General features: G+C 54.2%; 1 protein-coding gene across 2 annotated transcripts in view; it reads left to right on the top strand.

Annotated features, from left to right (window-relative positions):
* Gak (cyclin G associated kinase) overlaps positions 1-15,425 on the top strand; it is a 61,201-nt gene that overhangs the window by 30,490 nt on the left and 15,286 nt on the right. For both annotated transcript variants that reach the window (XM_042672762.1, XM_042672761.1), the window contains exons 11-18: positions 1,084-1,207; positions 1,352-1,401; positions 1,912-2,060; positions 2,572-2,694; positions 3,296-3,429; positions 7,639-7,833; positions 8,595-8,712; positions 9,378-9,457. In XM_042672762.1, coding sequence (XP_042528696.1) covers positions 1,084-1,207; positions 1,352-1,401; positions 1,912-2,060; positions 2,572-2,694; positions 3,296-3,429; positions 7,639-7,833; positions 8,595-8,712; positions 9,378-9,457 — 973 coding nt within the window. The remainder of the gene's footprint in view (positions 1-1,083; positions 1,208-1,351; positions 1,402-1,911; positions 2,061-2,571; positions 2,695-3,295; positions 3,430-7,638; positions 7,834-8,594; positions 8,713-9,377; positions 9,458-15,425) is intronic.

The raw sequence follows: 15,425 nt of genomic DNA, 5'->3' as shown, positions 1-15,425 counted from the left end.
GACCAGGACGGGGTCCAGAAGAGCCCTGGGTTGTGTCCATAGAAGTTCATGTGGGGCCTCAGGAGCAGGAGCCGACCTGCCTTCCATTTAGTGTTAAACAGGGATCCGTCTCTTGGGTACAACTGGCCTCAGGCTAACAGCCCCTCCAGAAGTCAGGCTGCAGCCCAGAACCAGAAGTGGTGCCACGGCCTGCACAGTTTGTACCATCCACTTCAGAGAGAAATGACTCTTCTCCAGGTGGAGCATGTCCCAGGAACTCTCCCAGTGTGGGATAGAGCACCAGATCTCTCTGGGGCAAGGTTGTTAGCATCTGTGCCTGAATCTACAAAACAGTAGCTACTGTCTGACAGGGCAAAGCAGGGTAGGGACAGGGCTGCAGACAGGAGCACGGTCTTCCACCTTGTGCAGAGTGGGTACCGAAGGGTTCGGCATCTCCAGCGGCCGTGGCTGTGGGAGTGAGAAGGGTCCTCGCGTAGGTATGTGACCATACTGAGCATGGACCAAGACTGCTCCTCACCCCTTACTTGGAGCTGTCAGGGGTTCTGGGTCCTTTCTCAAAATCTTTACTTTCTGGGAAGAGGGTTCTGTCCCTGCATCTGGCCAGAGCCGTGGGCACCTCTGCTCAAACACGGTGTGCCCAACCGTGACGCAGTGCCTGGCATGCTTCCCCTGGCTGTGGAGTGAGTTGGTTCTTTGATGCCTAGTCCTGTATCATGCTGTGTGAGCATGGTGTTCCTGTAGCTACGCAGAGACTGACCCAAATCCATCTCCTGCCACAGCCCCTTAGGGTGCTGCTTCAGGTCCCAGGGCCTCAGACTCACTTTCATTTGTCTCTCCTCATATTCATGGCCAAGGCGGTGTGGTGTGTAGTTGCCATTGTGAAGCTGTGTCTCCCACAAGTAGGTAGAGCTCCCTCAGGCAGCCGAGAACAGGACTGCATGGTACTCTTTGCTGCATTGATTCCTGAGGCTGGGGGCCACAGTCGCACCAGCCTGTGTAACGCAGGGCCTGCTGAGGGGCGAGAGGATCCCTCAGCCCGCCTCCTGTGCCTGCTCGTGACCTACTGAGGCCCGTGTCATGCAGGACTGGCTCTGGCTGAGTACGACCAGCCCTACGGTGGCTTCTTTGACATCCTTCGGGGTGGGACAGAGCGGCTCTTCACCAACCTCAAGGACACATCCTCCAAGGTCATCCAGTCTGTAGCTAGGTAAATGCGGGGGCAGCATGTGGGAGGTGCTAGGCTACACCTAGACTTGCCTTCATCTGTGTAACATTGCCTTCAGCCGGTTAAAACTTTGGTGCCCACTGCTCAATGTTTCCTGTTGTGATTAAATGCTTCTTTTAATTCTAGCTACGCAAAGGGTGATCTGGACATATCTTACGTCACGTCCAGAATTGCAGGTACGCCCAGTGGGTCAGGCTGTCTGATGGGCCTGGCCCTTTCTGTGTGTTGCAGCCCTGGTGCTAAGCCTCTGTCGGGTACCTGGGTCAGGGTTTGGTGAAAACAACTGAGATGCCTCCTCTCCAGACCCCTTGGCCTCCGTGACCTGCCCTGATACATGGCTGGGGGCCCCATACCAGAGAGTAGGAGGGCAGCCTGTGCTCAGCACATGTCCTGGTCCATGCGGGGTAGTCAGCCCAGCTGCTTGCACAACTGAGGTGATGCTGGGTACATCTGCATCTGCAGCTGGGTGAAAAGTCAATTGTGGCGCGTGGAGAACCTGATGGGCATTGGGCTGTCTGGGTGCTCCCAGAAGTGCCTGTGGTTGGCTCTGTGGCATCTCTTGTGTGGTAGTCCCTGCCAGGCTGGGCTTCCGTGGGAGGGTGATGAGTAGGCGACCAGTGCTGGGGAAGGCTGCAGGAGGCTGCCAGACCAGAATGCCGTGGCTGACGGGGCCTGCTCTGTTCCAGTGATGTCCTTCCCAGCAGAAGGTGTGGAGTCAGCCATCAAAAATAACATAGAAGACGTGAGGCTGTTTCTGGATGCCAAGCACCCAGGGCACTATGCTGTGTACAACCTGTCTCCAAGGACTTACCGGGCCTCCAAGTTCCACAACCGGGTAAGTGGCCCCGGGTTAGTCTTTTTATTCTTTTCTGACTTCAGCGCCATTCCAGGAGCTGGATTTGCCTCTCACTTCGGCACTGGCCAGATCTCCAGCTCACGGGGCATCCATGAACTGGGGCAGCCAGAGTGAGCTGGAGAGGAGGTCTCTCCACACAGACTGTGCGGCCGCTCCATGCCTGCCCCCCCTCCCCCGCCCCAATGGCTCCTAGCTCCAGTGGGCCATGTGGCCACAGGCCATCAACTTCTTAAGCTTGAGGCTATGGCTTTTCACACTCTCGGAACTCACCTAGTACATAGCAAAGGGTGGTTCTTTGTGCATCGTCGTGAGTTAGTCCTGTTGCATGGGATCTAGCCAAGATGGACTGTGTGAGGACTCCAGCCAAGGAGGGGTCCCACCCATCACCACGTCTGTGGAGGCCCCAAGAGGACAGTGCTGTGTGTCGCAGGCAGGAGGCCGAGCCGCGGGCTGGCACAAAGCACAGCCGAGCAGGACCCTCTCTCCGCAGGTCTCCGAGTGTGGCTGGGCAGCTAGGCGGGCACCACACCTGTGTAGCTTATACACCCTTTGCAGGAGTATGCATGCCTGGCTCCGCGAAGACCCCAGGAACGTCTGTGTCGTGCACTGTGTGGTGAGTGGGAGGAACTGTGCTCCGGGGGCGCTGGAGCACCTGAGCGGGACTGAGCCTGGCAGTCACAGGCCACCCGTGGGTCCTGCCCCCGTCAGGGCCCCAGCCAGCGTGCTGAGAGCCGGTGTGGAAGGCACATCGCTGAGTGGGGACCCCATTCCAGTGCCTCCTGAGCCCAACGAGCTCTTACCTTGAGTTTCCCCATCTGGAGAGGGAACCTCGCATGGTACATGGTGTCCAGCAACACACTTGGGGCTCAGCCTTGCTGTCCTGAAGGTGTTAGGATTATATTGGGGGGGGAGGGCTGGTAGGAGGTTTGAAGAAGAGAGTAAGTGCATGACAAGATCAGCTAGCTGAGCCTGAGGTCGGGTGGCGACGGGGCTGAGGAGAAGCTGGCAAGCCAGTGAGCTTTGTTGAGGATCCTGGTTTTCTGCGAGGCTCTGAATTCTCCCTGCATTGAGCACATGTGTGTAAGTTCCTAACACTGTGTCATTTCCTCAGCCCACAACATAGACATTTGCGAAGTCTGCAGGAGCTCTCGCCAGCCCTTGTCCTGGGTGTGCGTGGGGCGGCGTACCAAGGGGCCTGTGTCCTTTCGCTCTAGGATGGGAGGGCGGCCTCTGCTGTGGCCGTCTGTGCCTTCCTGTGCTTCTGCCGTCTCTTCAGCACCGCTGAGGCTGCTGTGTACATGTTCAGCATGAAGCGCTGCCCACCCGGCATTTGGCCATCTCACAAAAGGTATCAACTGATCCTCACTAGCGACAGCAACGCCTCAGGCTCTGGCCAGGCGGTGAACCCTTCCTGCCTTGGACGCAGCATTGCGCTCACCAGGCCTCGGCTCGGGGCCAGGCTTCCCCGTCTCCTCACAGACCTGATTGGCGCCGCCACGGGTGCTTGTAGGGATCCAGCAAAGGTGGACTGCAGCTGATTTTTAGCTGGGACCCACAACTGTGGTGGTCCATGGCTGCAGGGTCAGCACTTGGCCAGCACCAGGCTTTCCAACAGGTATGGGAGCCTGGTGTGGCTGTGTGCTTGTTAGGGCTCATCTCTGTACCCCAAGGAAACCCCTGTGTGGGCTTTCAAGATGACATGAGAATGAACTGGATCCTACATGCTCTGTGGATGTGGAGTGACTCCCTGCTTGCTAAGGCTACATAGATGTGGGCACTGCTTAGACTCTCAGGCCTCATGTTGCTCCCATTGGCAAGAACCTAGTCCTTATTAAGACCAAGCCTGAAGAAAGGGTGCATAGCTAGTGTGTCATCACATCCATACCCCCAAAAGGTCACTGTTGCTGTAGGACATAGACTGAAGTAGACAGGAGCAGATGTGGCTGGTGAATGTAGCCGATCTGAAGTGGACAGGAGCAGACGTGGCTGGTGAATGTAGCCGATCTGAAGTGGACAGGAGCAGACGTGGCTGGTGAATGTAGCCCATCTGAAGTGGACAGGAGCAGATATGGCTGGTGAAAGTAGCAGATCTGAAGTGGACAGGAGCAGATGTGGCTGGTGAATGTAGCCGATCTGAAGTGGACAGGAGCAGATATGGCTGGTGAATGTAGCCAATCTGAAGTGGACAGGAGCAGACGTGGCTGCTGAATGTAGCTGATCTGAAGTGGACAGGAGCAGATATGGCTGGTGAATGTAGCAGATGTGAAGTGGACAGGATCAGACATGGCTGGTGAATGTAGCCGATCTGAAGTGGACAGGAGCAGGCGTGGCTGGTGAATGTAGCCGATCTGAAGTAGACAGGAGCAGGCGTGACTGGTGAATGTAGTGAGTCTGAAGTGGACAGGAGCAGACGTGGCTGGTGAGTGTAGCAGATCTGAAGTGGACAGGAGCAGACGTGGCTGGTGAATGTAGCAGATCTGAAGTGGACAGGAGCAGGCGTGGCTGGTGAGTAGCAGATCTGAAGTGGACAGGAGCAGACGTGGCTGGTGAGTGTAGCAGATCTGAAGTGGACAGGAGCAGACGTGGCTGGTGAATGTAGTGAGTCTGAAGTGGACAGGAGCAGACGTGGCTGGTGAGTGTAGCCGATCTGAAGTGGACAGGAGCAGGCGTGGCTGGTGAATGTAGTGAGTCTGAAGTGGACAGGAGCAGATGTGGCTGGTGAATGTAGCAGATCTGAAGTGGACAGGAGCAGACGTGGCTGGTGAGTGTAGCAGATCTGAAGTGGACAGGAGCAGACGTGGCTGGTGAATGTAGTGAGTCTGAAGTGGACAGGAGCAGACGTGGCTGGTGAATGTAGCAGATCTGAAGTGGACAGGAGCAGACGTGGCTGGTGAATGTAGTGAGTCTGAAATGGACAGGAGCAGACATGGCTGGTGAATGTAGTGAGTCTGAAGTGGACAGGAGCAGACGTGGCTGCTGAATGTAGCCGATCTGAAGTGGACAGGAGCAGGCGTGGCTGGTGAGTGTAGCAGATCTGAAGTGGACAGGAGCAGGCGTGGCTGGTGAATGTAGCAGATCTGAAGTGGACAGGAGCAGGCGTGGCTGGTGAGTGTAGCAGATCTGAAGTGGACAGGAGCAGATGTGGCTGGTGAATGTAGTGAGTCTGAAGTGGACAGGAGCAGACATGGCTGGTGAATGTAGTGAGTCTGAAGTGGACAGGAGCAGACGTGGCTGCTGAATGTAGCCGATCTGAAGTGGACAGGAGCAGGCGTGGCTGGTGAATGTAGCCGATCTGAAGTGGACAGGAGCAGGCGTGGCTGGTGAATGTAGCAGATCTGAAGTGGACAGGAGCAGGCGTGGCTGGTGAATGTAGTGGCCTTGACACACACAGCAGACCTCTGAGAATGGGTAGAGCACACAACCAGAAGCTGATGCAGATTCTAGAAAGAGTCTGGGGTCCAATCTAGTGTGTGGCGACACTGTACAGTGTCTTCCTACCTGGCAAATGACACAGCTTCTGAGCAGTGGAGGTGACAGATGATTTCCACAGCTGTGGGTCCCAGGGAACAGGGCCCTGTTACTTGCTCACCGCCTCTGAAGGAGGGTCATGATTGTGACCTATGCGTGGGGCTACCCTCAGATGGTGGCCTCCTGGCTGTGTCATCCTTATGGCCCCCACAGGGGTGGCAGGCAGAGCGTTTCAGCACACCCAGCGCACAGATGGCTGCTCCTGTGTCCCACACATGAAACCTGGGTGGGAGAAATGAGGACAGGCCTCAGGCACTGCCCGGCGCGCCGCCCTCTGGAGCGGCAGAGGCAGAGTGGCGTGTCTGAGCCAGCTTCTTCCTTCTGCCTTTTGCAAACCCTCTTTAGTCTGAGGCCTTCAGATTTAGAGAGTGCTAATGAACATAGACACTTACCATCAGGGAAGATGGGGCTACCATGAGAGAGACACTCATGGGTGCCCACTTGTCAGCCATTCCCATGGGACAGAGCAGAAAGTATGGTGGGGAGAGAGAGGCATGTACCCTGCCTGGCCAAGCAGGTTCACATCTGTAGTCCAGCTACTCGGGAGAGGGAGGTAGGAAGATCGTGAATTGGGGCCAAGCTAGGCGTAAGTTAATAAGACTTTCTCAAAAAGAAAGAGGATGAGGGCTGGGAAGGTGGCTCAAAGTGGTAGAGTGCTTGCCTTGAGCTGAAGAGCTGAGGGACAGCGCCCAGGCCCAGAGTTCAGGCCCCATGACCAGACCAAAAAAAAAAAAAAAGGAGAGTATGAGGTGAGAAGAGTAGGAGGTGGTGCAGCACTGTAACTGGCTTCTCAGGAGGTAGGGGAAGGAAGATCAGGGTCTGGACCAACCTTGCAAGACCCTACTTGCCATACAAAAAGCAGGAGGACTGGGGTTGTGACTCAGATGGTAGAGTATGTGCCCAGAAAGCGTGCCCTGAGTTAGTAATAATAATAATGGCAATCGTAAATGGCCAACCAGTCTGCTGAAGACCCTAGCAAAGAAGGAGGAACAAAGTGCAAATGGAGGTTGTCATACTCATGTGCAGTGACAGAGCTGCTGACCTCCTCAGAGCTGTTGAGTGAACAACCAGGAAGACGAGAGACCCAGAGCTCTGCAAAGGGCCAAATGCACATGAGTGAACGCTAGGAAATAAAGACGCATGAAGACATGAGCCGGTGTGTCCAGAGTCCACAGCAGAGACCAGGCCATGGCCAGGAAGCCTGGACACCAGGTGGCACAAAAACACCACCTCTGAATTCTCCAGTGAATCTTGACCTTTGACCCTCCAGGGCAGCATGTTCTGCCTTTGGTTTGAGTTTTTAATCCAGGCTCTTAGGCAGCCTCTATTTGCTTGTGGCTGAGGACGTTGGGTCACTTTGTGCCAGATGTCAGCTGGACAGACCTGAGTCTCTGTGGCTGCCCTGGTTTGTTGTGGGCCACTGAAGAGAGAAGAGGGTGATATGCCTTCCCTCGGGTCGATCAAGGCAGGCCTCTGCTTCTGCTGTTGATCACAGGTTCAAAAGAGGGGCACAAAGAGGTCTTTTTAGGAGCACTCCCCAAGAGAGAGTCACAGAAGCTCTACTATCACTAGACAAAATAGAGCAGAGCCAGACCCTTGCACAAAGGATATGGTGTCAGGAAGACTGCAGACCAACCTGGACTAGATAGGAAGACCGCGCGCTTGCGTGCGTGTTCGTGTGTGTGTGTGTGTGTGTGTGTGTGTGTGTGTGTGTTTGTGTGTGTGTGTGTGTGTGTGTGTGTGTGTGTTGGTCCTGGGGCTTAAACTCAGGGCCTGGGCACTCGTTTTGATCAAGGCTGGTGCTCTACCATTGAGCCAGCACCTCCCTTGCAGCTTTTTCTGAGTAGCTTGGAGTTAATTGTCTCACAGCCTTGGCTATCCGGGCTTGGAACGATGATCCTCAGATCTCAGCCTCCTGCATAGCTGGGATTATAGGCCTGAGCCTCCAGTGCCTGGTTAGGTCAAGGGAAATGTATTTAACTCTTATCTTTGCAATGTCAAGTGGTGACAGGTGCCTGTCTGTCTCCAGGTACATTGAGTATGTGTGTGACATGGTGGCGGAGGAGCCCATCACCCCACACAGCAAGCCGATGCTGGTGAGAGCTGTCGTCATGACCCCTGTGCCACTGTTCAGCAAGCAGAGGAACGGCTGCCGGCCATTCTGTGAGGTCTACGTGGGCGATGAGCGTGTGACCACTACATCCCAGGAGTACGACAGGATGAAGTAAGTACAGGTGTGGGGGGTTTCCCGCATCAGATGGTGGAAGGGGAGGCCATCTGCACCCTAATGTGCAGGAGCACCTGTGCAGTGCATTGGGCTGGGCCGTGGTGCGGGAGCCCCCACAGCTGTGCCGTGGTGCGGGAACCCCCGCGGCTGTGCAGTGGGAGCCCCCACAGCTGGGCCGTAGGAGCCCCCACAGCTGGGCCGTGGTGCGGGAGCCCCCACAGCTGGGCCATGGGAACCCCCACAGCTGGGCCGTGGTGTAGGAGCCCCCACAGCTGGGCCATGGGAACCCCCACAGCTGTGCCGTGGTGCGGGAACCCCCACAGCTGGGCCGTGGTGTGGGAGCCCCCACAGCTGGGCCATGGGAACCCCCACAGCTGGGCCGTGGTGCGGGAGCCCCCACAGCTGGGCCGTGGTGTAGGAGCCCCCACAGCTGGGCCATGGGAACCCCCACAGCTGTGCCGTGGTGCGGGAACCCCCACAGCTGTGCCGTGGTGCGGGAGCCCCCGCGGCTGTGCAGTGGGAACCCCCACAGCTGGGCCGTGGTGCGGGAACCCCCACAGCTGGGCCGTGGTACGGGAGCCCCCACAGCTGGGCCGTGATGCAGGAGCCCCCACAGCTGTACAGAGACTTCTTAGGATGAATATCCTGTCCAGTAATTGTGTATACAAACAGCTAGACAAGAATGAGTGGATTTAGTGTTAGATCTGGACTCTTGATGCGTATCTACTTACGTGGACAACTCCTCTCCTCTGCTCTAGGGAATTTAAACTTGAAGACGGCAAGGCGGTCATCCCCCTCGGCATCACAGTTCAAGGGGACGTGCTCATTGTCATTTACCATGCCAGGTCCACTCTGGGAGGGAGGCTGCAGGCCAAGGTGAGCACCTCTGCGGCCACTGCTGTGGATTCTCACTCCCAGTGAGCTTCCAGATGGCATCCCATAGCTTCTGTGCGTGGTCTTTGATGCCCTCCACGTGGCACAAGGCAGAAGGGATTCTACACTTTTCCCCTTGATACGGAGGCTGCGGTCTGGTGGCAGGCCACTGGCTTTGCCTTGGAATGCACTTCACAGCCAAGGGTCTCTGGGGCTCTGCACCGTAATTCTTTTTTTTTTTTTTTTTTTTGTCGGTTGTGGGGCTTGAACTCTGGGCCTGGGCGCTGTCCCTCAGCTCTTCAGCTCAAGGCGAGCGCTCTACCACTTGAGCTACAGCACCACTTCCGGTTTTCTGGTGGTTTATTGGAGATAGGAGTCTCACGGTCTCTCCTGCCCAGGCTGGCTTTGAACCGCGATCCTCAGATCTCAGCCTCCTGAGTAGCTAGGATTACAGGCGTGAGCCACCAGCGCCCGGCTGCATCGTAATTCTTGACCCCTACATACACCCAGTAGGAGGTTTGGCCATGTCACCCTCTGTCCCCTATACTTTTGAAGCCATCTGTAAGAACACCTGGTTGTCAGACTCTACCTGGCAGCCATCCTCAAGGAGAGGTCTGGATACATAATTAGTGGTTACATCCCAGTGGTTCTTGTTTGCCTTCTTGCAGATGGCATCCATGAAGATGTTCCAGATACAGTTCCACACTGGGTTTGTGCCCCGCAACGCGACCACTGTGAAGTTTGCAAAGTATGTTGATGATGCACTGTGCTGCAACATGCTGGGGAGGGCTGGGGGCTGGGGACTGGTGGGCCTGTGCACTTAGGCACTTAGGTGTGTCAGAGGGCCGGGGGTTGGGGACCGGTGGGCCTGTGCACTTACGTGTGTCAGAGGGCCAGGGACCGGTGGGCCTGTGCACTTACGTGTGTCAGAGGGCCGGGGACCGGTGGGCCTGTGCACTTATGTGTGTCAGAGGGCCGGGGACCGGTGGGCCTGTGCACTTATGTGTGTCAGAGGGCCGGGGACCGGTGGGCCTGTGCACTTATGTGTGTCAGAGGGCTGGGGACCGGTGGGCCTGTGCACTTATGTGTGTCAGAGGGCCGGGGACCGGTGGGCCTGTGCACTTAGGTGTGTCAGAGGGCCAGGGACCTGTGGGCCTGTGCACTTAGGTGTGTCAGAGGGCTGGGGACCCGGGGCTGTGACTGGTGGGTGTGTGCACTTAGGTGTGTCAGAGACTTGTGTGCTGCCATGAGAGGCATCTGTGACCCAGACCAGACCCTTCCCTGCCTAGAGCCATCTGGCTTTCTGCTTTCAAGACTCCTTAGGCCCAGTGGCCTCCACTTGGTGCCCAAATACCTTTGTACTGATCCAGTACTTCCTACCTAGAGCATGGCCAGGGAGTGGGCAAGTCTACCACATACTCTCTGAGGCCCTGCTGTGTGTACATTACTCTTTTGGCACTGTAGTTGGAGGAAGCTACTGGTCCTTCCATGTGGAAGTCTCTGCTTTTAGAGACAAATGTAGCAAGCACAGCCAGGAGGAGCAATCCTGTAGGTGGCGTGGATACTGAATGTCAACCTCGGTGACTAGTAAGTAGTACCCCATAGCTTACAAGCAGCAAGATTTGTGTTTCCAGACTTGGGTGTTTGTGTCTATTCCATCATCTACGTACTTAGACCTGAGCAGATGGAGTGCTGTCCCAGCCCTGAGCAGAGAGTTGCAGGAGTTCCTGTCTCTTGCCCTTCAGGGCTGCCATGGGCTCGGGGCCAGGAGACAGAGGTGACGCATCCCAAGGTTCATATGTGTTACTCCCTCTTACGTTCATGTTGATGTACATCTTTCATATTGTTGTTGTCTCCCAACACACACACTTTTTGTTACTGGTCCTGGGGCTTGAACTCAGGGCCTAGGTGCTATCCCTGAGCTTTATTTGCTCGTCTAGTGCCCTACCACTTGAGCCACTGCTCTACTTCAGGCTTCTTTTGAGTGATTTATTGGAGATAAGAGTCTCACAGACTTTGCTGCCCAAGCTGGCTTCAAACCGTGATCCTAAAATCTCAGCCTCCTGAGTGCTAAGATTACAGATATGAGCCACTAGTGCCTGGCTCTCTCTTTTTCTTTCTCTTTTTAACCTGGAGGTGTTTAGTTTTCAACCACTATGGAGGCATACTTTAAAAAATTACTTTAGAGACTTAATGTCTTTTTTTTTTTTTAACTTTATTTTATTTTATTTGAGAACATACTGTACAGAGGGGTTACAATTACATGGGCAGGATAATGCATACATTTCTTACCAAGCATTGCAGCCTCCTCCTTTGTTTACCCTTCACCTCCCTTCCCAGCCTCCCCCCTCCCCCCCACCCAGTCCTTCTCCCCCTCCCCCCCCCCACACGCCGACATTGTAAAGCTCGTTTTTGACATGACATTTTGTACTTCTCATTGTTGCAACAGGTCCACCTGAATCCTTAAACGACTTGTTTGTCCCCATCTCCTCCACAAGTTATACTGACATCAAATATAGTGAAAGCAGGGGTTACACTGTGGGGGAGGGACATACAAAGCAACAAAGAAATAATCTTATAAATGTGTTAGAAACACATGCATGAAAGAAAAAAACATTAAAATACATATTTAAGGGTTCGTTTTCCTGACATCACATTATCTGACCTTTTCCGCTTGACTCATACATATACTAGATATTGCAAATAAGGGAAACCATGGGACCTATGTTTCTTCGGGCCTGGCTTACTTCACTTAATATAATTTTTTCCAAGTTTTTCCATTTCCTAACAAATGGGGCAATGTCATTCTTTCTGATGGAGGCATAGAATTCCATTGTGTATATATACCACATTTTCTTGATTCATTCATCTACTGAGGGGCATCTGGGTTGGTTCCATATCTTAGCTATGGTAAATAATGCTGCAATAAACATAGTTGTGCTGGTAGCTTTAGTGTGGTCTTGTTTGTAAACATTTGGGTAAATGCCCAAAAGTGGGATTGCTGTAGAGACTTAATGTCTGAAAACCAAGAGGAACAGGCAGGTGGGAGGTCTGATTCAGATCTTAGAAATTAGAAAACAGAAACTTTTGGTAGCTATGATTAGCATTGTTATTGCTTGATTGTTTCCACCAAAACTCATGATGGGGAATAAACTCCATCTTGATGTATGGAGCGGGTGGAAACAGTTTCCTGTTGGAATTGACTGGGTTAAATCAGGTAGCAAGGGTTGAGATCCTGAGCCCTGGGATGGCTTCCTAGGGGAAGGAGAGGCTCAGGCTGGACGCTGTAGCCTCAGGGCACTGCCAAGCCCTAGTTAGCACCCTCACCAGTCTCTGACTTCCCAGCCCTCAGACCCTGAGCAGAATAAGCCTGTGTTCTCCAAAAAGGTACTGTGTTACATCACCAAAAAACAAATCAAGCAGTGTATTTAAGAGTACATAGAAAAGCTAGACTCCGGTAGCTCATGCCTGTAATTCTAGCTACTAAAAAGGCTTAGAGGTTCATGGTTCAAAGTCAGCCTGGGCAGGAAAGTCTGTGAGAGTCTTAACTTCAATTCACCACCAATAAGTGGGAAGTAGAACTGTGGTTAGGTGGTAGAGTGCCAGGCTTGAGCTAAAAAGCGAAGGGACAGTGCCAGGCCCTGAGTTCAAGGCTCAGGACCAGCACACGTGCATGCGTGTGCACGCGCACACACACACACACAGCGTTCAGCACAAGCCCTCTCCTGAGGTGGAGTCTGCTGGAACTGACCTTGCACTTAGGGAGGTCTGGCTGCGTGTGTGTGTGTGTGTGCACGCGCGCACACACACACAACGTTCAGCACAAGCCCTCTCCTGAGGTGGGGTTTGCTGGAACTGGCCTTGCACTTAGGGAGGTCTGGCTGCATGTGTGTGTGCATGCGCACACACACACACAACGTTCAGCACAAGCCCTCTCCTGAGGTGGGGTCTGCTAGAACTGGCCTTGCACTTAGGGAGGTCTGGCTGCGTGTGTGTGTGCATGCGCACACACACACACAACGTTCAGCACAAGCCCTCTCCTGAGGTGGGGTCTGCTGGAACTGGCCTTGCACTTAGGGAGGTCTGGCTGCGTGTGTGTGTACATGCGCACACACACACACAACGTTCAGCACAAGCCCTCTCCTGAGGTGGGGTCTGCTAGAACTGGCCTTACACTTAGGGAGGTCTGGCTGCGTGTGTGTGTGCATGCGCACACACACACACACAACGTTCAGCACAAGCCCTCTCCTGAGGTGGGGTCTGCTAGAACTGGCGTTGCACTTAGAGAGGTCTGGCTGCGCTGCAGGCATCCTGTGGCAGAGGCCGGCGACTTCCAGAGGAGCCGGATGCCGTCCCCAGCCAAGAGCAGCTCAGCACACCTAAAGGAAAATAAGCGTTCTGTATAGCACTTAGAACAAAAGCTTGTCAGTAACTATGGTTATCTCACAGTACTCTTAACAATTACTAAATTCAGTTCTAGTGTCCCAGAGAAAGATGGGTTCCTAGCTTCTGTTAGAGAACAATGTAGCAAGCAGCATGCCTGACACCACAGAACGGAGATGTGAGGAAGACAGAAATGCACATTGTAGGTAAAGTTAAATGTGTGCCAAGAAGCTGAAACATCAGTAATCACATACTATCAGACTTAAGGGCTGTGACTGCCAAAGAGGATTTGTGCCTGGTAGAGGGCCCCCACGCTAGCCTCCCTGGCTCAGAAGTCATTGGAATATGTGCCAGTTTCACACTCCTTCAGGTCCAGGACACTTGTTGAAATCTCAGGACAGCGAAGAAGAGCTGATAGATGAGAAGATGGAGCACAGAGCATGTGATTGATCCAGATAAGAACAGAGAAATGAAGATATAGAACTGGAGTAGACAGGTAGAAGAGAAGCCACACACTGGTAGACTTACACCAATACATCAGTCCTCACCCTGAATGAGGACCAATTGCTGCCAATGAAAAATGACAGTTAAACTTGTTAAAACAAGTGAGGGGCTGGTGGTGGCTCACACCTGTCATCCTAGCTACTCAGGAGGCTGAGATCTGAGGATTGCGGTTCAGAGCAAGCCTGGGCAGGAATATCTGTGAGATACTCTATCTCCAATGAACCACCAGAAAACTGGAAGTGGTGCTGTGACTCAAGTGGTAGAGCGCTAACCTTGCATGCCTGAGACCCTGGGTTCTATTCCTCAGCACCACATAAGCACAAGGAAAAAAGCTGAAGTGGTGCTGTGGCTCAAGTGGTAGAGCACTAGCCTTGAGCTGAAGAGCTGAGGGACAGTGCCCAGGCCCAGAGTTCAGTCCCTATGACTGACCAGAAAAAAAAAAAAATGAGAGCCAGGCACTGATGGCTCAGGCCTGTAATCCTAGCTACTCAGGAGGCTGAGATCTAGGGATCACAGTTCACAGCCAAGCTGGGCAGGAAAGTCTGAGAGTTTTCTCTAATGACAAAATGCCAGCCTGGAGGCACAGTTCAAGTATAGGGTACTAGCTATGAGCAAACCAGCACACGAAAAAACAAAAGCAGAAGGGCCAGACACTGGCCAGTGCCATCTCCTTCCTTGTCTGGCAGAACAAATCAGTCAGGATGTTTAGACAGCATGAGACTATTGACCTGAATTGTACCGTTCAAAATGTGAGCTTTCTCTTGTTTGGGGTTTCCATTGTGGATTTGGGGGAGCGCGTTCAAATGTGGTTATTGAATGTACCAGCTGCACCAGCACCAAGCCCACTGTGGTGGCACCATAGCACCGCCATGATGAGGGCCGAGAGGAGGGTGTGTGGCAAGCGTGCGCTCCACGTGCACACAGCATTTGGAGCAGGAGGGGAGGGAGAGTTGGTGAGGTGTGCATAGTGTGCCAGGGCTCCGTATGCACACAGCATCAGACGAGCCTCTGTGGGTGTCCTCAGCGACCAGAGGGCTTCGGTGCGCTGTGGCAGTGGGGACGTGTTGACCGCAGCCCCGTGGGTGCCCTTCCACTGGGCGTGGAAGCTCTGTCTTCTGAGGCTTGGCCCGTGGGTGCCCTTCCACTGGACGTGGAAGCCCTGTCTTCCTGAGGCTTGGCCTGTGGGTGCCCTTCCACTGGACGTGGAAGCCCTGTCTTCTGAGGCTTGGCCAGTGGGTGCCCTTGGCCCGTGGGTGCTGCAGTCACTGCTCACAGACCCCATTGTGTCCTCACTGGCCTGGCTGAGTGCATTGGACAGGGCCAGCTAGGGCAGGGAAGCAAGGGGCAGTGCCCAGAGCTGCTGTCCACCAGCCTGGGGCTAAGCCTGTTGATCACACATGTCACCCTGCATGGACCTCCAGCCCCTCTCCTCTCTCCCTTCTTGTTGATGGAGAATCTGTCTCAGCCATCTGTTACTGCAGTTCTACGTTGACTGCTTCTACCTGGCCAGGTGCTGTCCTCAAGTTGTCTTCCAGCTTCACACACAGGGAGGGAAACTTCCGCCTTCTTCCTCCATCCTGTGCCTCCTGTGTGCAGAGGGCTGGGCGCACCGGCGTCTCACGCAGTTGCAGCCCACAGCACACCACTTGCAATAAGTCATCAGCTGGGCTTTGCCACGTGAACTGCCACACCCTGGCCACCCCACCCTCCTTGTCTAGTGGTGTCACAGAGGAGCCCACAGACTGAGAGTAGGTGGCCCCTCATCACCTGGTTTTCCTGGGGCCAGCCAACACCGCCCTGTTTGTTTTGTGGGTTTGTTGTTTTGGTTT

The sequence above is a fragment of the Dipodomys spectabilis genome, unplaced genomic scaffold, assembly GCF_019054845.1.
Source record: "Dipodomys spectabilis isolate Male_0828 unplaced genomic scaffold, ASM1905484v1 ptg000771l, whole genome shotgun sequence".
NCBI lineage: Eukaryota > Metazoa > Chordata > Mammalia > Rodentia > Heteromyidae > Dipodomys > Dipodomys spectabilis.
Note: the sequence above shows the minus strand (reverse complement) of the source record. Positions and strands in the feature narration are given on the sequence as shown.